This window comes from Aspergillus sydowii (genome assembly GCF_001890705.1).
Source record: "Aspergillus sydowii CBS 593.65 unplaced genomic scaffold ASPSYscaffold_3, whole genome shotgun sequence".
Classification (NCBI taxonomy): domain Eukaryota; kingdom Fungi; phylum Ascomycota; class Eurotiomycetes; order Eurotiales; family Aspergillaceae; genus Aspergillus; species Aspergillus sydowii.
This window is the reverse complement of record NW_024467861.1, coordinates 2,590,185-2,610,016: the sequence shown is the minus strand read 5'-3', so window position 1 is coordinate 2,610,016 and position 19,832 is coordinate 2,590,185. Positions and strand designations below refer to the sequence as shown.

The window sequence follows — 19,832 nt, the reverse complement described above, 5'->3', positions numbered from 1 at the left end:
CATGAAGTACGAACGAAGCGAACTAATCACCGCGAGCCAAATTTCCTGGTATCAAAAACGTTTTGACGCAATATATCTAGACTAAGGGTAAGGGAAGCCCATGTAGACTATTATTACAGCTTATTTGTAGGTCTATAATACTGATATTCTGGAATTCTTGGAAGAACTCGTGTTGAATAATACCATCATATGTCCATGATACAGTTATTTTTGAACCATTACAAGACGCCTAGAATGACAAAAAGTCTTCTCTCAAACGTAAACCGATAAGTGCTCTAACCATGCGCCAAGATATGTTGAATAAATGAAATAGAAATGACTACCGCGCTTCGTCAGCTGAGATGGTGTTATCGCTGACAGCCCCATCGGGATTTCCGGCTTGTCTCTTCTTCAGGACGTTCTCGATAAAAGCCTCCCCAGCCTTGTAGCTACTCCGAACCAGAGGGCCGGATGCACAATAGAGGAAACCCATGTCGAGAGCACGCTGGCGCCAGAGTTCGAATTTATCCGGGGTCACGTATTCATGCACGGCCATATGACGCTTTGTTGGGCGCATATACTGACCAAATGTAACGACGTCAACGTTGACAGCTCGCAGCTGGCGCAGCGCATCCCAGAGCTGCTCTTCGGTCTCCCCAAGACCCAGCATGAGCGACGTTTTCGTAATGAGTGATGGCTTGGCCTTCTTCGCGGCGTCCAAGACACGAATTGATTGCTGGAACGTGGCTCGGCGATCACGGACAAATGGCGTCAAGGCTTCAACAGTCTCAACGTTGTGGGCGTACACATCCAAGCCAGACCGAGCCATAATGGCAACCATCTCCGTATCTCCACGATAATCACCAGTCAAGCACTCCACCAAGATGCTGGGGGCCTTTTGTTTAATCTTGACCACCGTCTCAGCGAAGTGGCGAGCACCGCCATCAACAAGGTCATCGCGGTCAACAGTTGTCAAGACCACATACCCCAGTCCCCACCTAGAGATAGCCTCCGATGTATTTTCCGGCTCGTGGGGGTCAAGCGGTGGCGGGGCACGCGAAGTCTTCACACTGCAAAACCGGCAACCTCGCGTGCACGTATCACCCATAAGCATGATTGTTGCAGTAGCGGAGGACTTGTCGCCGCCGCCCCAGCAGTCGGAGATGTTCGGGCATCGCGCTTCCTCGCACACAGTGTGTAAATTGAGACCTCGGAGGTCTTTCTTAAGGCGCTGGTAGTTCTTCGAATCGGGAATCGGTGTTTTCAGCCACGAGGGTAACCGGGTCATTTCCTTCTTGCGCCCGGCTGGTCCAACGAGAGCGGTTTTGAGGGCGTACGCTTCAGAGGGATCGAGGGGGCCATTGTCGCTTCCGCCACCAACAAAGTCTGTAAACGAGGGACCGGCATTGAGCTTGTCCGTGAATGTTGTCCGTTTCCTCGTAGTTGCTGTCGAAGCTCCGCCGGTGGCGGACGAGGGATCTGTAGTTGCGTAACCACGATAGCTGAGGTAGGGAGCGCTCCCTGATTGAGAGACCGCAGCCCTTGACGAAGAGCAAAGAGCCCTAAATCGATTTGTCGCAGCAGCCATGGTGATAACTGCAACAAGAGGGTGTTGGTGTTGTTTGCTAGAAGTTTGAATTCCGCGGGAAACCGTCGCCGATGATGAAAGCCCGCCTAGTCCGTATTATATAAGCATGCCTCAGGCGCAGATTACTCTCGGTCAAGCTAGTCGTTCTACTAGGACTACTGTACTCTACAAAGCAGGTAATACGATATGAAATTGACGTGATTGGGCATCAATAAATTATTGATTTTGAATACCAAATACCGATGGGAGTGGCTAAATTATATATTAAACACTGTGAGTGTCGTACCCAACTTAGAGAAATATCGCTCGACAGCCAGTGGGTACAAAAAAAGGGAATAGCACAATGAAAGAGGTGGAGGAAGAGGTAGATTATGCAATGGGCAGATATAGACATATGAGAATTCTGAAAGAAGGGCAGGATCTCTAATCAAGACACAAATGATCGCTTTGATATAGGAAAGAAAGGGAAAATGAAAATGAACTGATAGTGGTTCCCGAGTAAAGGAAGGAAAGGAGTTAATGAATGTCCATCTATGCTTTGGTCTCCAGGACTTGTATTAGAACAAGCACGGACGACTTGAGGGCCTCGTCAGGAGGCCCTCGGAGTGTAAACAGAAGGTTATCCACAATTCGATCGAGATCTTGGTTAAGTTTGCTGCTTCGAGATCCAAGCACCTCGTCCCGGATGCGCAAAGGCGGAGCTTGTGCAAACTTCATCCCAAGAATTGAAGTAGCCTTCTCCGGCACCGTGTCTAGCTTTGAAACCTGCGCACGAGGCGGTCCATTAAGGGTTCTGCGGCAGAGCGATGGCAAAGAGAGTAGATAGCTTTTCGCAATCAAGACGGCACAGAGAGAATCGAGAAGCGATTGAGGGGCGTCGGGGAATATTTGACGGAAAGGGCGTAGTAGGGCCCGTTCGTGATTTTGACGCAGGAACATAACAACCGGAGAGGTTAGGCGGAGCATGTTCTGCGGGAAGTCTTTGACTGAGTGTTCCAGCTGGTCGATCGTCCACTCATGATCCCACCACTTCTCTAGTTCTTCCTTGTCGGACCTCGTGGACGAGGCGTCGGAAGACGCATGTATTCGCGGCGACGGAACAGATTTATATGCAGGACCCGGTTTTGGATTTGCCCACGGACTTCCACTAGTCCCTCTTGTTTGCTCACAGGTGATGGTTTCACTGGCGGCTTCGGAAGCCACCGAACTCGAGTCTGTATATTCATCTGCTTTATAATCACCATCTCCCTTTGAAGAGTAAGTGGAACTATGCGTGGAATATCCACTGTCGGACATCTCCAGTGGCGTGTCAGGACTAAAGGCCGAAACCTCCGGCAGACTGTGATCGGGTGTGGCGGGTATGGTATTCGTCGGAGTAGGGAGCGAGTAGCTCATTGCTGGAGAGGATTGTCGAGAGATATCAACTAACTTAGGCTTTGTTTTGCTTTTTACCGCGAGCATCTAGCATGGAAATTAGTACGCTCACGAGTTTCACTGAAGTCAGGTTGGACATACCGCATCACTATGTTCACGATTCCAGTCCGGAACAAACGGGCTCTTTTGGACAATTTGAAACTTCCTTCGATTGGAAACCTTGGATTTTCCAGTTTCGTTCTCCGCCGACGACTCCATCGGAGCTCCCTGGAGCCATGTCTCGCAATAGGAGAGACTGCTTGGGACCCAACTACCCTCACTCGAAACTGTACCAGACCTACTCCGCTCTGCCCTCGAAGACGGCCCAGAAAGGTTTCTCACCCCTACCGAATCTGTATCCGAGCAGGTTGCAGCGGGTGACATACATCCTGATACCGTTGTTGTAGGATTGAACTGTCCATTGCCCAACTCACATTGTTTCACAAGGTTGGAGTGTGCCATGTGTACATTGGTCGCCTCACTCGAGCACTCTTGAACGGATACATCAGTTGCAGGTGTCTGAGGAGTACAACGTTGACAGGAAGCTGTTTGAGGATGGCAGGTACAATCCTCTGCTTCTCGATCGTTCTCAATTTCAGATCCTGGTTTCGAAGAGAAGTATGTAGATGCCGGCGAAGCCTGGGAGTGCTGAGTGTCAGATAATGGAGGACTCGGGAGAAGGCCGAACGTCTCTAGGGTCGATGCCGTGAGGTTCTGGTCTGATCGCCAGGCTCGCAGTGTCCGAGTTTCGTGAGGTCGTGGAGCCGTCGTGGACTCTCGACTAGGGGCTGAACCATTCTCAAAAGAAGGGGACGCTGGGAGACGAAGCTGGAAAGGTTCTTTCATCTTGCGCACAGATCGGAAAGGCGAAATAGAGGCCGTGCCGCGGTCTGTTGAACGTCTTGGTTGCGATACGGTATACTCAAACTGTTCGGCGCGCGGAGATGTTGATCGGATGAAGGAGAGAGAGTTCTGTGGCTGTTGCCTCTTCCATGGTTGAACATTCGGGGAATATCGCGGAGAAGCTAGGTTATTAGGACCTTGAGATACCTGTTCCTGGCCTGCCAGACTATAAGTTGGAACGCTCCTGTTTACGTATGCCGGGACTGGACCCGCGGTCACCGTATGATTGCGCTGATGGCTATGAGCACGCCTAGGGTGCCATCCGGCAGTTTCGTAGTCCGCAAAGGACATGGCGAATACAAGTAAAGATTCAATGATATTAGAAATATAAAGTTCGCTTGTCGAACACGTAGTATGGGTGAACGATAGGGCGGAAATCAAAATGAAGAATTCCGAGCCAGTACGGGCGTAGATGCGGTGGAAGAGACCTTATACTACTGAGTGGTTCAATTACCAAACATCCCTTGGCCACCTTGCGGTGACAGAACGCCAGACATCGGGCATGCTAATCGCCCCCTTCCAGAGGAATTTTGGAACATGATCAAAGTGTAAAGGGCCGCTACCACGGTCCTTGCATTCCAGGCAGAGGCAAGTCTGGATCATTGGACAGAAAGCCACATAGAAACGTGGGTGATGGGCCTCTTAGGGCCTTTGCAAAGCGTCATCACAGAGGGAATGAGACACGCAGGATGTGCGCGAATCAGAAGGGGGACCCCTAGAGGGGACATCGGATGGACGTCACAGTGCCTCGATTAAACCAAGCTGTTGCGCCGGGCAATCAAAAGTTGCAGCCCCTAGCTAGACCCCCTTGCTTCGGTTACTGTGGGTGCTTGCATAGTGCCCATGCTTCAGCAGGGCGATTCAAACCAGGAGCATGTGCAAGAATTCCAATCGAGATGTGGCGGCTACGAATTGGGCCTCAGCTCTTAAAGAGCTTGGATTCTTCCAAGAGGCGACCAATTGCTCAATCCAAGCCGAGTTCTTGACGAAGGCCGGCCGTCGTTGGTAGCGGAGCAAGCCAGCTCCAGCAATGTTTTGCATAGTGTAATCAGCCTAGCCGAATATGATTAGCACTTTGAAAACGAAGGAGTTAGGGTTTCAGGGTCTTTCCCTTCCCCAGGGTTGATGTTGATCTGGTGAAGTCCTCGAAGTTGTTTTATTGGCCCGAAAAGGAAGTCCACGTGACCAAGTACAAACATTACAAACAGTCTTATCGCAGAGCAGAAAAAAAAAAGTATGGACCGAACAAGATCGAGGAACGTTCTGCGAAACGGCCGCCTTGAATCCCATAAAGCTCCCCATGCTCTCAGAATGCTTCGTCGCGTCGACCCTGGCGTCCGCGAAATTGCCTGTCTCGGCGTCCCTGAGGGATGTCGGAATTTGTCTTCATGAGCTTCAGCCGTCATCTACCCTCCGGTCTACCTTCAAGAAGAGCTCGACTGCACCAAATTGTTTAGCTGTGAGTGTGTCGCACGTGTTTGCTGCACAGTCAGAGAAGGCAATTGTGCATGTATATAGTAGGGAAAAGGGCAATCAGGAAGCTACTGTTCCATTTCCTGAGCGCATCCGCAGCATTGCCGTTGCGGGATCGAAGAATGGCGATATCGTGGTTTTGGGCACAGAGGGCGGCCGCCTGATTTTGTGGGAGGTATGTGAACATAATTGGTATTGTATGGCTCAAGACTGACGGTGCTCGACAAAGGTTTGCACCGGGCGCCAAGTTGCTACCACAGCGTCGCATTTACGTCCTGTTACCACCGTGGTGGTTGATCCCAGTTCGAATTTCATCCTCTCTGGCTCGTCGGATGCCAGCATCCATGTTTGGTCACTAGTAGACCTTCTGTCTTTCACAAAACCTCCATCAGGCCGCGACCGCCAGCCCCCGAACTCGCCTATCCGCACGTTCTCCAACCACCGAGCAGGCGTCAGTGCAATCGTGGTGGGCCACAGCACTGGTAAATATAATATCGCTGTTTCTGCTGCCAAGGATAATACTGCTATCGCCTGGGATTATCGGACCGGTCATGTTCTACGAAACTTCCTTTTACCGTCTAGTGCGGCTTCCCTTGCCCTTGACCCTGTTGATAGAGCACTCTATGTGGGTTATGAGGATGGCAGTGTCCAGTCGGTTGACTTTTATAAAGACCAACCTACCCAGCATTCTCTTTATAATTTATCACTGCAGGCCACCCCGGCACAGGTGTCTTCAGAGGAACGCTGGCTGCCGCCTTCCGCTGATAGCGGCGCAGCACATGCCCTAACTCTTTCTTACGATGGCATGACTCTGTTATCGAGCCATGAAAATGGCAAGGTTTACTCCTGGAATGTTGGAAGACGGAAATACGCCTCAACTATAGCCGATTTGACGCATCCGGCCACGAATATAATTATGCTGCCTCTTGATGGTTTGTATCACCAGGCCACCAATCTAAAGCGAGTAGCACATACTATAGTCAAGCCAAGATACGAACACGCCCTTTCAGAAAATGCACAAGCCGCTGGCACTGTCCCTGGCGACTACGAGTTCAACACACATCTGCTACATTCATTGCCGTCCGGGGAAACTCCTGCAGAGTCAGACTGGTTTATGGCGGCCTTCTCTCACTCTTCATTCCCCACATCTATGCTAGAACAAGGCCTATCTGAACTCGCTACTATGGGTCAACCAGGATCGAACCAAGTATTGACTCCTTCGATGGACGCGGCAATGGATGTTGACAACCCTGCGAAAGATTCCCAAATCGCCTCTCTAGAAAGCGAGATCGCTACTCTGAAACAGAAAGCGTCCGCCAGCGATACAGCCCGGCAATCCACCACTGATGAAATTACACGACTCCGTTCAGAACTTCTCAATCTCCACGACTACGTCAGCGAGCTCAATGAGAAACAGGAGCACTCACATCGGGAGAAGGTCCGGCGGCAGGCACGCAAGGAGGAAAGGGCAAGTCGACGACGAGAAGCTTGGTTTGCAGCAGAGAAAAGGGGGAAGAACGGTGATTCTGTACTTCGCCGAATGGAAGTCGATGACTCTGAAACGAGTGGCACCGACGATCAAAGTAGTGGCGAGCAATGACACTTCCCTCCACTACATCATTCTACGTCCTTCGTTTTGCACACGTTTTTCAACTTGTCGTATAATTAGGAGCGTCTGGCATGTTTCAAGGGTCTCCGAAGCACGATACATAAGGCATGGGTAACATTCCACGGCGCAATGGGTTTAAAAGTTTGGGTTGAGTATAGAGCTCCAAATATGATTGGACTACCTAGCATATACACGGCGAATAATAAGACAATGTTGTATGCAACAATTATAATTAGTTGTCATACAGCGTCCACCTCTGCAGCTCCCTTCATCCCTAGATCCCTATATCAACCCAAGCCGGCGTGAGTGACACTTTCATATTGTACATTCCAGAGCCGTGTCAGTGGCCCTTTTTACCCCGTCTACAAATTCCAGAACCGTTTCATCATCTTAATTAAGGGACATGCCCAATGGCTGATGGCTATACTGTGCACTATTGGTATGGTGCGGGTAAATCACTCGGGCATACTGTAATCTCGGCCGCTGTTGAAATTAAACTAGGTATAATGAATTAATGATACACATGACGTGGAGTACCTCAATTCTAACTTCACGGACCGCTTTATACAGTAGGAGGTACATGATTAAAGTTGAGAGGAAGATATCAGTTGCTAGTACCCACCGCTCGCACCCCCCTGCTCTTGCACCTCACCCTCCAACTCCTGCACAATCTTGACTCCCGAGCTCGCACCAATGCGCTCTGCCCCAGCTTTCAACATCTTGATACAATCTGCTGCAGAGCGTACACCGCCACTCGCCTTAACCTTCGTCCCCTTGCCCACAACCTTGGCCGTCTCGTACATCAAAGCCACATTCCCAACCGAAGCACCCGCCCCATTGAACCCAGTGCTCGTCTTGATGAAATCCGCCCCAGCCAAGCATGAGATAACGGACCCAGCAATTATCTCATCCCGAGTCAACTGTGACGTTTCTAGAATAACCTTCAGCCCGATGGGCGCCGGAGCGGCCTTGCGCACACCAAGGATATCCTGGTAAACATCCATGTACTGCTTCGTTTTGAGCAGCGGATACTTGAGAACCATATCAAGTTCAGTGGCACCTAGTTCGACGGCTTTCCGTGCCTCATTAACTTTCTCTGAAGTCTCATACATGCCTTCGTGGAAGCCGACAACGCAGGCGACGCCTACATCGGGTGCTTCGCGCAGCTTCCTCACGGCCTGCTCAACATGGTTCAAACGAACGCATACTGTTGCAAACTGATATTTCGAGGCCTGGTCGCAAAGTTCGTTGATTTCTTCTTCTGTTGCTGCTAGTGCTAACTGGGTGTGATCGATGGTGCGACTGACTTTGGCAGGTGGTGCGGCTTGTTGCTCTGAAACGCTTAATAGCGAGCTTTGGATTGTGGAGATTAGGGCCTCCCAGTCCGCATTGTTCTTGGGGGCAGACATAATGTGATCCAAGCTTTTCTCGGGTTGTCTTCGAGAAAGTAAACAACACGCAGGAGAAAACAAATCTAGACAGGCCATCGACAGCCCCTCTTCATGCGGAGAACGTGGAGTAACCCCACGTGATGTTTAGATCTAGACGGTTTGTGCATTCGAATATACTGCCTTAACCTGGCACATTGGCATAATACTACTCAGATGATTGGCAAGCCTTGCGGTGACCTCGATGATAACTTAGACATAAGGAAGACTGGGAAAAGATATCTACATTATGGGCCATACAAGCTGCGGCCGACAAGTCGATAATTCAGGCTTACAACAGCAGAAAGTTGCAACAACTTCTTTAAATCGCATCCCATTTTACTAACAGCAGTTATATGTCATTTAGACTAATTGAATAGAAATCGGGTATTAGTTATGCTTTGTCTCTTCCGCCAACAATGAAAGGTCGGACGGGCCGTTTCCCTTAGTTTGCGTGAGAGTACCGCAACGCCATATCTTGCTCGCCCGGCCGATAATCACATCTCAGCAGCATGATCCTTTGCATGAGCCTTGAATGTCATCCACCTTCCCAAATTTTCCTGTGCCAAACGATCCAAATCCGCCGCCGCCGCCGGGGCCGCCACCTCCACCTCCGCCTCCGCCTCCTCGCGGGCCCCCAAGACCATTCCAGCGAGACCTGGTATTGTCCTTGTTTCCGGCTCTTGTTACATTGAAAGATGAGTTCTGGGCAGCGTCGTAGGGGTCAAGCTGGGATCGAACTGTCAGCAACGAAGTCGTGAAGGGATGGGAGAGATGAGATGAGTTGGGGAAGACTGTTCAAGCGAACATACCGCGAAAAAGCTTGTGAAGTATAGCCCAAGGAACAGATATATATTCTCCACAAAACGCCTTATCTGGACGGAAACCGGAGGACTGGATAAGAGACGATATGATTAGTGATCGGCGCTGGTGGGAAAGAGCATCACTGCGGGGGGGTTGAGACGCGGCTCTTTACTTACGCTTGGAGTATCTGCCCATTGTGTAGATATACACCGGGCTTCGAGGATGCTTTCGATGATGCCATAATGAATGTGCAGTCGCGATGCAGTGATGATGGATTAATCGGCGGCGAAGATGATGCAAGCTGGAGGAGATGACAGAAAGGCACCGGGCTTGGCGCTGGCGGGCCCGTGACTCTGTTCCTATTCCTACTTGGGATGCTATGGTAACGTACCTTTACAGTGAATAAGAAAGATAACATCTGATTAGCATTAGCAGAGATAAGTTTCAAGAGATAATTTTTTTAATTCTAGACAGATCTATATGGGTATCATCAACGCCTTTCCGCCTGCTAACATGCCATCGTGAATTCAAGCCGTTTCATTGACCCTCGGTCCTTCGATCGTGCCTCGCAACTCATCCAAATCCCGGAAACCGTCTTCAACAATCCATTTCTGACCATCACTCGGTTTATGAAGAACGTGACAGCTCGCCCCGACTACAAGTAAGCCAGGCGGCCGTGATCCCTCAGCCTCGAATGCTTGGCAGACATGCTCTAGCGTAGAACGAATCACTCGCTGATCACTGCAGGAAGCACGTTCAATAATGGCGCACGGTGTCTCTCTTGGCCAGAGTGTTCGCGGCCGGGAAGGATTGTCACATCCATCCGCAAATGACTTCGTTAGAGAGTCGGTAAGGGTGGAAAGTCGATGCAATGCCATTAAAAAGACCACTGTCTGTGTCGGCACATAAGTTGGAGGCTCTGGTGCTGCACCTTTCCTTCCAGTACCCGTACACACCAATACCTGGTCAGATACTCCTCTGTGAGTTGCAGGAATCTCTGCAAACAATGGGGCGCTCAAAGCACTGGTGATGCCGGGTAATACGACAGGCGTAAAGCCTTCGGCGCGGAAAAATTCAAGCTCTTCTCCTCCCCGCCCGTAAAGATACGGGTCACCTTGTTTAAGACGTAGTACCTGGCGACCTTTTTGAAGTGCATCCAAGCCCATACGGAGAAACTCCTCTTGGGCCTGATCAGCATTTCCTGGAAATTTTCGGGCAATGTGAACCTCGGTTCGCCGCGGTATCAGTTCCAAAACCGGTGCCGGCACAAGTTTATCAGCTAGGATGATGTCTGCGCACTGAATAGCGTTATATGTTGCCCGAGTGAGTAAATCTGGGTGCCCTGGGCCTGATCCGGCAAGAACAATTTTACCCTTACGCTCAGACAACTGGGTTCCATTGGTGGCAGAAATATCCGTATTCCCCGAGCTGTATTCCTGAAGTATGCTATCGATGTCCGAATCGTCGATGGCAGCGAGCTTACGAAGTGGCCAGTATTCACAGATCTGAGACAACCAGCGCATGCGGCGCGTTTTTGCGGCATTAACGTCATCATTTGTGACCAAATTATTGAAAGTGTGTTTTTGACCAGTCGAGTCGTCCTCGTCAACATCAAAGCCCACATCACACAGACCCGCAGCAAAGTCTTCTTCCCAGAGACGCCTTCTGACTGTCCCCAGCCTGTCGATGGCACTGCCGAGGTTGGGAGGAAGGGCCGATGATATTTCTCTCTTCAGTCGTGAGCCTAGCTTGCAGCCCCGGCCTGAAGTCGTAATTCCGACATGGAGCGGGCCATCCGAGTAGGTGGACAGCAAGCTAAAGGTGCAAAGAGCTGGGGCATCTGATACATTCACTGGAATTCTGAGGCGTCGGCATAATTTCGAGATATGAGAGCCTGTAGGGCAAGTTAGAGGAAGTCCCTATAGAATAATATTGCACGGTACATACTCAGAGGATGACTCCCACCAAGGGTGACGAAGACCATGTCCACGACATGATCAACCTCTTCCCTCCCCAGGGTCGTTAAATCACCATCTTCAAATTTCCTTTGAATCCATTTTGCGGAATCATTTTCAATATGTGCTGATAAAGTATATTGCAGACTCTCTGAGCCAGGCGATATGATCACTGGTTTTGCGCCGGCTTGCACACTTTTGGTGCAACGGGCTGCAGCAAGAGGATTGGCCCCAACAATCAAATGCACCTGAGAGTCCGCGTTTATTGAAGCCAGCAGCGGGATTTGCGCTGGGCTCTCTGACGATGCGTCCTTCATGGTAGAAAGCTACCACCCGAAACCAGACTTCGCGGTCCCGGTGAATCGATCAAAAAGAGGATTAAGAGCGATTCAAATGTGGTGAGAGTGTCAAGCGCCTTTAGCGATCTGTATCTTCCTCTTGTCAAGAAGGGCGTCAAGCATAGAGCATTTAAAAGCCCGCAAACTTCTAGGTACTCCGCGGAAATAAAATAGGTCAACGCCAATTGGTTGAGAAACAAATCGAGATAACGGTGGCTTTGAAGACGTTTTCGATAATGGTTATTCGTGATGATGACCAGTAGATAAGCCTATCGTAGATTGTTAAGAGCCATCAACATTCAGAAGTACAGAAGATTAAATGCACCAAAAAATGACTCCGTTCAGTGTGGACTTTTTTCCTTGTCCTTGTAGATTTTATACATTCTTCCGCCCAGAGCAGTTAAAACGATGGCGTGATCGCTGCAGCTTATATAATTCGATGCCTTGTCTGTAAGGCCCTAACATAAGGTCAAGATCCAATCCGCTGAGTAGAGGGAGGCAATAAAGCCGCCGCTTGGGCTCCATGAACGGACCAGGCATCGCTCATCATAAATAGATAATCTGTACAGTAAAATGAGGTTCTATTTGTTGTATAGCACCCGACCGGGTGCTCGTTCAGCCATAAGCTGCGACGTAAAGCCGGATGTTTCACATGGCGTAAGGAATAGATTCAATATTGAGTGCACAAACAAAATCAATGATACCGAGGGTTTGATTTGGAGTTGCGAGAGTGATCCCTTGATACACACGTAAGTGGTTGATACAGGGTGAAGTTGTTCCTTTTGTTTGGGCTTCAGACAACAAGCCCACGTGACTATGAGCTTCGGCCAGCTCGACTGACGCCGCAAGCTCCATATGCGATCATATCTCATCATCTCTCCAACCTCACAGCCCATCACATCCACAAATATTCTGGGCGGGCTAATATTCTCTTTCTTACTCTCTGACACATATCACTCTTTCTCCCATTTACTGCTCCTGATAACGTCACAAACCAGCGAATACCATCATGTCCGACGGACTCTTCAAGCCGGAGAAGGACTTCTCCAAGGATGCTGACAAGCTGATTCCGGAGGCAGAGCAGCTAGCAAAGGTATAAGCTGTCGATCCTGTTGATTTAAAGGGGCCTCTGTACTAATACTCGGTAGACCGACGTCCAGGGCGCGATCGACAAGCTCCTAGTGTTGGAGAAGCAAGCCAGACAGGTATGGCAGTGCCATCTCACTGACACATAAATGTCGTATTCTAATTACCGTGATCCCGTAGTCAAGCGATTTGCCCACCGCATCCCGATTACTCATTACTATCGTCACAATCAGCAAGGACTCCGGTGACTGGACCCTGCTCAACGACCAAGTCCTACTCCTTTCGAAGAAGCATGGCCAGCTCAAGCAAGCCATCACGAGGATGGTGCAGACGGTGATGAAATTTCTGGATGAAACACCGAACCTGGAAACCAAGCTATCTGTCATCCAGACCCTGCGAACTGTCACGGAGGGAAAGGTCAGTGCATAGGCAAGGGTTTATTCCGTCCGCCATGTTAACATACCCCTCAGATTTTTGTCGAAGTTGAAAGAGCTCGCGTCACACGGATCTTGTCTCAGATCAAAAAGTCGCAAGGTGATTTGAACGCCGCCGCCGATATTCTCTGCGAATTACAAGTGGAAACTTTCGGGTCGATGACGAGAAGGGAGAAGACCGAATTCATTCTCGAACAAGTTGCACTCTGTATTGAGCGTGGCGATTGGACACAGGCAACAGTGCTGAGCCGGAAGATCAACAAACGATATTTCGCCCGGAAGCCGAAGAAGAGCCCGGAAGAGATTGAGAAGCTCAAGAAGGAGGCTGACGAAAGAGAGAAGACCCGGGGACCCGACGAGCCTCCCATGGAGGTGGATGACAATGTCACGGATCTGAAGCTTCGCTACTACGAACAACAGATTATTCTTGCCAACCATGATTACAAATACCTAGATGTTTGCAAGCACTACAGGGAGGTGCTTGATACGGATTCTGTACAAGAAAACACAGAACAACTCCAAGCGGTAAGCTCACTCGTCATATATCTAGGTTTTACATGCTGATCCGCCACTCAGGCTCTGGCGCGAATTGTATACTATATCGTGCTGTCGCCATACGACAACGAACAGTCTGATCTATTGCACCGTATCCAACAGGACTCAAGACTCTCCGCGGTCCCTGTTGAAGCTCGCCTGATAAAACTGTTTACCGTACCCGAACTCATGCGTTGGCCCATTGTTGCGGAACAATTTGGACCTCATCTATGCGATACCGACGTCTTTAAGCCCAAGCCGAGTCAGTCCGCTGAAGATCAGCCATACAAAAGGTGGCAAGACCTTCGCAAGCGCGTCATTGAACACAATGTGCGTGTCGTGGCGAAGTATTACACCCGCATCCAAATGGGGCGCCTGACCCAGCTTCTGGACCTGACCGAGGAGGAAACCGAGAAGTACATCAGTGACTTGGTTACCTCGAAGACCATCTATGCGAAGATTGACCGACCTGCTCGGCTGGTCAACTTCGCCAAGCCCCGCGATGCAGATGATGTGCTGAACGAGTGGAGCAGCGATATGAAGAATCTGCTGGGCCTCTTGGAGCGTATTGACCATCTCATCACCAAGGAAGAGATGATGGCGCGCATCCTCCCAACCCGGGAGAAGGCCAAAGCTCGTTAATACCCGAACGATCAGGAACGTGAAGGGATGGTGGCATATAACGGGTGTACAACTATCAATAGTAGAATTGAAAATCATTCGTATGGTTAATATTCAACTGCTGATTGCAAATAACTTTGTAATCATACTCTGTATATCTAAGAAACCCAAATGCTCTATCGGAATAAGCTAAAGCCGCCAGCAAACCTAGATACAAGAAGACCCAGCAACACGACACTTCTTAAAAAGGCACGTCCATATCGTTAACGTCTTCCTCCTTCGCGGTATCTTTGTCCCCCTGCTGCCCTCCTTCCAAACACTCCCTGATAAACTTCACCGCAGCGTCCAAGTAAGGTCTCTGGCTCGGCAAAAAGTGACCACCTGGATGCCAAACCACCTTTCCCTCCCCCTCTGGATCACCAGCACAAGCATCTATCAAAGCCCTACTCCTGCTCTCTTCAACCACAGCATCCAACGAGCCAAGCACATGCAATATAGGCGTCTGAATCGGCGGACTCTCATAAAACGCTCTATACCGATCCCCGGGAGACCGAAATCCACTATAACATAGCGCAAACTTGAACGCCGGATGATTTAACTTTGCAAATGACTCCGGGTATCCGAACCCCTCAACGCCCGCTGAGGATGAAGAAGACGGTGCGAACTGCGCAAACGCATCCCTCCTCTTCGACCCCTCCAGTAGCGAGACAACCATCGCAGCCATCGCAGCGCCCTGCGAAAACCCGATCACGCCGTCAAATGGGCCCTCCTCGCTGAGGACTTTCGCGATTGCATCGAGTCCATCCTCGAGACCAACATAGAGTGGTGGCTCTGCGGTGTTTGAGCGTCTGTACCACCCGTATGATTCGATTTCGTTCTCGTCTTCATTGGCCCCGGAACCAGAGCCCTCTTGTGGTGTGTAGCCCGGGATATCGGCGGGGTTAAGACGTAAAGGACCCGTGGGATATATAGCAGCGATCTCGTGGAGGGGGAAGGCCTTTGTTATGTGTTTTACCAGGGCGCGAGATTTGGCGTGGAAGAGGGGTCCAGACTGGGTGTAGCCGTGCAGCATAAGAAGTTTTAACGGGGGGCGAGCGGCCATTTTGGATGGTATCGATTAGGTGCTCTTTATAGGGAAACCGAAGGGTAAATAAAATAAGAGTGGCTTAGGTGAGGGGCTCGGGATAGAATGATGTCGGAGGTACAATTTTGTCTTTGATATGGGCTGCAAGATAAGATAAGGCTTGACTGGGAATTCAAGACAGTCAGCCCCGGCAGAGAAAAGGCCACTTTAAATAGCCTTGGTGAAGAATTATCGTGTATGGTCCTGTCAAACACCAGTATTGCGTTGTTAAGACCTTGATAAGCTTCCTTAATTTTGAGGGTTAGCGATCCTCCCTGGGAAGCGGAGAGACATATCACAACTGCACCAAGCAAATGAGCCGACGGCCGAACACCATGCTATATTTCATGTCTTTCCACAGGAGTACGGACACGTTGGAAAGGATAGGTACTTTACTTGCTTAAGGCGGTACACAATGATCGGTCGTCTGGCTTCTGGCTCTAACGCCTACAATTCCATCTAGAGAAGCCACTGTGGACCCCGACACCGGGGCCCCGGACAAAACAAAAAGTATACAGGCTAAGCATGGTTGACGGGGTACGCTTACGGATACCAAGGTGGATACTACACGCTACGCGTCCAGGATACTAGAGTGCATCACTGCATATAGGTGTACAATTCACTACTGCGCCTAGGAGTCACAGCTTGGGCTACTTACAGACCGAGTTTGGTAATCCCAGGAGAAATACTGACTTGGCCGGTATGGAGTCCAACGCGTCCGCTTGAGAGCATATGCCAAAAGTGGTTATTGACCTTCGCCAAAGGAGGATGTGTCGCCCCTATGCCTTCTGGCACCCGAAATTCGCTTCGTTTGGCAACGGCTCCGGCGGACGCGCCAGCTGTGAGCATCCCAAAACGCGCAAAACCCAGTACGCTCGTTCAAGCAACGATGTACAACAGGAAAGAAGCATAAACACAAGAAGGCGAGAAGAAACTGGTTTTTGACGGAAACAAAGCAATAAGTTGACAGAGTGTGGACCGATCAAGTGCCAGATATCCGGAACTCCCCTCAATGTGAAGAAATCGCTTTTTGGTATTGAACGGTGATGTGAGGTGTAAGAACATTTTTCTCATTGCCCATGAGTGTTGTAGGGGTTTCTCGCAAGGGGCGAGGATTCCATCTTCTATCTGATTGTGCTTTCTCAAAAATATAGTATTAATCCATCATCATCGAAAAACGCCACGTTGCAATCGTCATCGCCCAACTCCGTTGTCGAGACGTTTACTTTCTGCGGAAAGAGCAGCCCTCGGTGAGGCGGGCCTTACCACCGGTGGGTTGGCAGAGGACGGTAGAGCAGCCGGAGCACACAACGACGGTCTGGGCGTGAGAGAAGACGGTGGTGATGTTGAAGCAGCCGGGGCACTTGACGTCCATGAAGAAGGAACGGGGAGCAGGCACAAGTTGCTATTCGAAGAAAATTTCCACCATCAGTTACCGAGTACCACAATTATCCAAATTCGACGCCATCATACCTTAAGCTTGTGCTTGCGGGCCTCAGCCTGAGGAGTGGGGTTGAGAAGGTCGACCGCGAGAACCTATGTGAAGCAAGTTGTTAGTGAACCGTATCCTTGTAATTGACTGGATTTTTCATGATGGCCCGTTGATGCACCGTGGAGGCGACGACGACGGCGACCACGAGAGCACAAAATCGATCGACATCCACATTGCTGGTATCGACGGGGGTCTAGAGAGAATAAAATAGTCGAATTCAACTTACCATCTTGACGAGACAAAAAAGTCGATCAGCGAAGAAAGTTGAGATGGAGCGCTGATGAGATGGCCGGCTTGGGGTGTGAAAGCAACAGGATAGGTCTCGTGGAGATGGCGAAGATTGAAGCGAATTCTCGACGGCGCCCCCAGTCGGCCCGTTTGGGGCTTCCGTAGGGTTCAGCCCTCGCTAACACTGCCCTTGCCAATTCCAGCGGATTCTAGCAATGACCGCATGGATTATCTAATCAATTGCATATAACTAACTGACTTGCTGCATAACATTCGCATAATTTCTCCGCTCCTCTACTCCTGTATGTAGACACCGACACTCAGAACATTGTACGCATAGTATCGAAATATTCCTTAACAATAATTCACTCTATCGCTAACTTGATGCGCTTATACATAAGACATAACTGAACAATACGGGCATATAGCTGGAGCCAGCCCAACTCCAAAAAATTTGAGCCGCCAGATAAACTCAAGGCGAGATTCCTATAAAAAAAAAGGTGGCTTGATCTGCGAGGCTTCACATAGTTGATATGCGAGTAGGTGCCTTCAGTTTCAGTCTAAAGTGTCTTCTTGGACGCACGAAGGACATCACCGTTGGCAGTCTGCTCTGGAACGTACGGGTGCTTGATGGTTAAACACCAGATATCAATGTAGTCGCAGATGGTTGTAATAATGTCGTGCTGCTACTGTTAGCGAATCGAACGTGTTCAATGTAGATTCGTACTCACCACGAAACTTCCGTAAACACCGAGTCCTAGTCCCAAGCACAGGAAAACAAACGCGGGTTGTCCAATGGTGCCAACCAAGGTGTTCGACCAGAGACCAAACAGAGCACCGGCACTGTCAGCCACAGCCAAGGCAAGAGGTCCAAGAAGGATATTTGAATAAGGGAACTCTGCCTTTACCAGGTGGGCACAGATCATTCGACCAACGGAGTAAGCATTGATCAAGCCGACATATAGTGCAAAGGGGACCACGTGATTCTCAAGAATGGCCGGGTTGAGGTACAGATATGCTGGTACAAGAGCCCATGTCAAGACGAGAGGAAGGAGGCCATACAGTGGCTGGAGTGGATCCTTGCCACGCTCCTTGCGAACCTGGACGACGTGCGCGATGCTCGAGCCGGTGGCGAAGAAAAGCATAATCCCGCCGTAGATAAGATACCACTGCGTGAAGGGCATGTCATAGAGCTGCGCGGGGATAAATCCGAGTTTAGGAACGCCAATCGTCTCGAACATGGGCTGATGCCAGAAGCTTCCGCCTCCCATATATGCAGTGAATCCAAAGACAACGCAAAGCGTCAGCACACCTTCCACAGGACCGGAAACAATCCCTAAGGTCAAAACCTGCGTGTAGTACATATCCCAGGTTTGGACGTAAAAGGTCATGGTAGCTATTGCATCACATTAGCATCCATATCGCACCTAATCCCGGGGTTCACATACATCCAAAAAGTGTCAAAACGGTAGCCCACGACTGGCCGAGGTTCATAACTGCAGCAAAAATTATAACTCCCAGGGCCGTGTTACATGCGTCAACACCTGCAGAGGCGCGTATGTCAGTCAGAGCGCCTCCGATAGGAGAATGGATTCTGCATACTATGATCGAAGAGTTCGCCCAGAGGACCGCTCTGCTTAGTTCTCCGTCTAGAGGGCGATGTTAGTGTCAATCCGCCAAGGAGCCGGGAGCAGGAAACCATACGCCTGAATGCCATCTACACCATCAAAGGTTTGGTACAGGAATAATCCAATGGCGCAACTGGCGTAAACCCATGGCGGGCAATCTTGGTCGAGAGTTGGGTTATAGTATAAGACAGTGAGGAAGTTGATCAAAACGAAAAAGAGGCCTGTTAAGGTGATCTACCGGCCAAGTTAATTGTCGCGTCTTTCATTTGATATCCATCTATCTCCTTTTTGTTGTCGCCAGGGCTTTTTTTGTTTTGTTTTGTTTTTGTTTTTTTTTTGACGCATAGGGCTGAGAGACTATTGAACTTACAGCATTAGGTCTAGATAAAAGAAGGATGTCAGCCGGGCCGAGGACGAGATACAAGCAGCGTTAATACTCACGCCATGCTCATAGGGAAGCATTTGATCACAAAGTTATTATAAAATGGCTTGAGAACATATCGACTTATAAGAGACAGGTCAACTCCAGCATAACGATAGTCCTTCAGGTTCGGTAATTGATATTGCCGGATGTACACCATCTTGGCTGTGAGTGACAGATTCCGCCTATCAGCTTCGGTGGATTACGATAAAAACGTCCTTATAATAATCTTCCTTATGTGACGGGCTGGATTGTTCAGGTTCGGTTGATCCGTCCGCGGACAATTCTCGCGAAGAGCGCGAAAAGGTTAGGGTAGGTAAGTAGATAATAGACGGTTTGACAGTTCAAGGGTAAAAGGCTTGACAAAAGACGCTTGCAATAACAATTAAGCAGGGAAAGAGAGTGTATGAGAGAAAAGCTGTGCAAAGTGGTCGGAAAATCTCCCGTGGCCGCGGCGACGTCGATGTCCAGGAACCCAAATGCTCTTATTTATGCGACACTTTTTCTGCCGGCGGAAAAGCGCTCCTCGAGGGCGGCCAGGAGTACCGGAATACTTTTAGATTACAGGAAGTACGAAGAATGTCACAGAAAACAGTTTCCCCGCGCTGGCCTAACAGAATTGTTTGTATTCAGCGTATGGGTGGGTATCGGCTGACCACGTGCTGGTGCCCCAACGAAAAGGACGAACTAAGTTGAGATTCCGCCTTCGCCCATGCAAGTGGAATGCCTTCAAGGTTAATAACACGCCGATCATGGCAGGAGAGATTAGCTGGCAA

At 49.8% G+C, this 19,832-nt stretch overlaps 10 protein-coding genes across 10 annotated transcripts; 2 read left to right on the top strand and 8 right to left on the bottom strand.

The window, feature by feature from the left end:
• Positions 1-319: 319 nt before the first annotated feature.
• ASPSYDRAFT_146887 (lipoate synthase) lies at positions 320-1,567 on the bottom strand (the record flags this gene model as incomplete). The annotated part of the gene is made up of 1 exon (XM_040841660.1): positions 320-1,567. The coding sequence occupies one exon, from the start codon at positions 1,565-1,567 to the stop codon at positions 320-322; it is 1,248 nt and encodes a 415-aa protein (XP_040705101.1).
• A 531-nt stretch (positions 1,568-2,098) lies between these two features.
• ASPSYDRAFT_87842 (uncharacterized protein) lies at positions 2,099-4,174 on the bottom strand (the record flags this gene model as incomplete). Its single annotated transcript, XM_040851909.1, has 2 exons — positions 2,099-3,028; positions 3,083-4,174. The coding sequence occupies 2 exons, from the start codon at positions 4,172-4,174 to the stop codon at positions 2,099-2,101; spliced, it is 2,022 nt and encodes a 673-aa protein (XP_040705100.1).
• A 1,009-nt stretch (positions 4,175-5,183) lies between these two features.
• ASPSYDRAFT_29786 (putative ribosomal assembly complex component Ipi3) lies at positions 5,184-6,956 on the top strand (the record flags this gene model as incomplete). The annotated part of the gene is made up of 2 exons (XM_040844690.1): positions 5,184-5,531; positions 5,586-6,956. The coding sequence occupies 2 exons, from the start codon at positions 5,184-5,186 to the stop codon at positions 6,954-6,956; spliced, it is 1,719 nt and encodes a 572-aa protein (XP_040705099.1).
• A 620-nt stretch (positions 6,957-7,576) lies between these two features.
• On the bottom strand, positions 7,577-8,374 carry ASPSYDRAFT_87840 (2-deoxyribose-5-phosphate aldolase; the record flags this gene model as incomplete). The annotated part of the gene is made up of 1 exon (XM_040851908.1): positions 7,577-8,374. One exon carries the CDS (start codon positions 8,372-8,374, stop codon positions 7,577-7,579), a length of 798 nt encoding a protein of 265 aa, XP_040705098.1.
• A 201-nt stretch (positions 8,375-8,575) lies between these two features.
• Positions 8,576-9,484, bottom strand: ASPSYDRAFT_43228 (uncharacterized protein). Its single transcript, XM_040846607.1, has 3 exons — positions 9,373-9,484; positions 9,205-9,286; positions 8,576-9,121 (listed from the first exon to the last, which is right to left on the bottom strand). Exons 1-3 carry the CDS (start codon positions 9,435-9,437, stop codon positions 8,897-8,899), a joined length of 372 nt encoding a protein of 123 aa, XP_040705097.1. The 5' UTR covers positions 9,438-9,484; the 3' UTR covers positions 8,576-8,896.
• A 239-nt stretch (positions 9,485-9,723) lies between these two features.
• ASPSYDRAFT_29783 (putative siroheme synthase) lies at positions 9,724-11,468 on the bottom strand (the record flags this gene model as incomplete). The annotated part of the gene is made up of 2 exons (XM_040844689.1): positions 9,724-11,090; positions 11,144-11,468. The coding sequence occupies 2 exons, from the start codon at positions 11,466-11,468 to the stop codon at positions 9,724-9,726; spliced, it is 1,692 nt and encodes a 563-aa protein (XP_040705096.1).
• Positions 11,469-12,498: 1,030 nt separating this feature from the next.
• On the top strand, positions 12,499-14,185 carry ASPSYDRAFT_29782 (proteasome regulatory particle lid subunit RPN5; the record flags this gene model as incomplete). The annotated part of the gene is made up of 5 exons (XM_040844688.1): positions 12,499-12,582; positions 12,638-12,694; positions 12,756-12,992; positions 13,046-13,534; positions 13,586-14,185. 5 exons carry the CDS (start codon positions 12,499-12,501, stop codon positions 14,183-14,185), a joined length of 1,467 nt encoding a protein of 488 aa, XP_040705095.1.
• A 220-nt stretch (positions 14,186-14,405) lies between these two features.
• Positions 14,406-15,266, bottom strand: ASPSYDRAFT_29781 (alpha/beta hydrolase; the record flags this gene model as incomplete). The annotated part of the gene is made up of 1 exon (XM_040844687.1): positions 14,406-15,266. The coding sequence occupies one exon, from the start codon at positions 15,264-15,266 to the stop codon at positions 14,406-14,408; it is 861 nt and encodes a 286-aa protein (XP_040705094.1).
• A 1,243-nt stretch (positions 15,267-16,509) lies between these two features.
• Positions 16,510-17,008, bottom strand: ASPSYDRAFT_56632 (40S ribosomal protein eS27; the record flags this gene model as incomplete). The annotated part of the gene is made up of 3 exons (XM_040849248.1): positions 16,510-16,692; positions 16,761-16,823; positions 17,006-17,008. The coding sequence occupies 3 exons, from the start codon at positions 17,006-17,008 to the stop codon at positions 16,510-16,512; spliced, it is 249 nt and encodes an 82-aa protein (XP_040705093.1).
• A 559-nt stretch (positions 17,009-17,567) lies between these two features.
• On the bottom strand, positions 17,568-19,216 carry ASPSYDRAFT_147186 (aminoalcoholphosphotransferase; the record flags this gene model as incomplete). The annotated part of the gene is made up of 7 exons (XM_040841691.1): positions 17,568-17,690; positions 17,739-18,403; positions 18,456-18,551; positions 18,610-18,656; positions 18,712-18,869; positions 19,006-19,015; positions 19,077-19,216. The coding sequence occupies 7 exons, from the start codon at positions 19,214-19,216 to the stop codon at positions 17,568-17,570; spliced, it is 1,239 nt and encodes a 412-aa protein (XP_040705092.1).
• Positions 19,217-19,832: the final 616 nt, after the last annotated feature.

Excerpts from the sequence above, each read along its gene's own strand:
- ASPSYDRAFT_43228 (XM_040846607.1), bottom strand. The coding sequence starts at position 9,437 with ATGGCATCATCGAAAGCATCCTCGAAGCCCGGTGTATATCTACACAAT. Across the intron at positions 9,287-9,372 it reads AATGGGCAGATACTCCAAGC|TCCTCCGGTTTCCGTCCAGA; the intron begins GTAAGTAAAGAG and ends TCTCTTATCCAG. Across the intron at positions 9,122-9,204 it reads ACTTCACAAGCTTTTTCGCG|CTTGACCCCTACGACGCTGC; the intron begins GTATGTTCGCTT and ends GTTCGATCCCAG.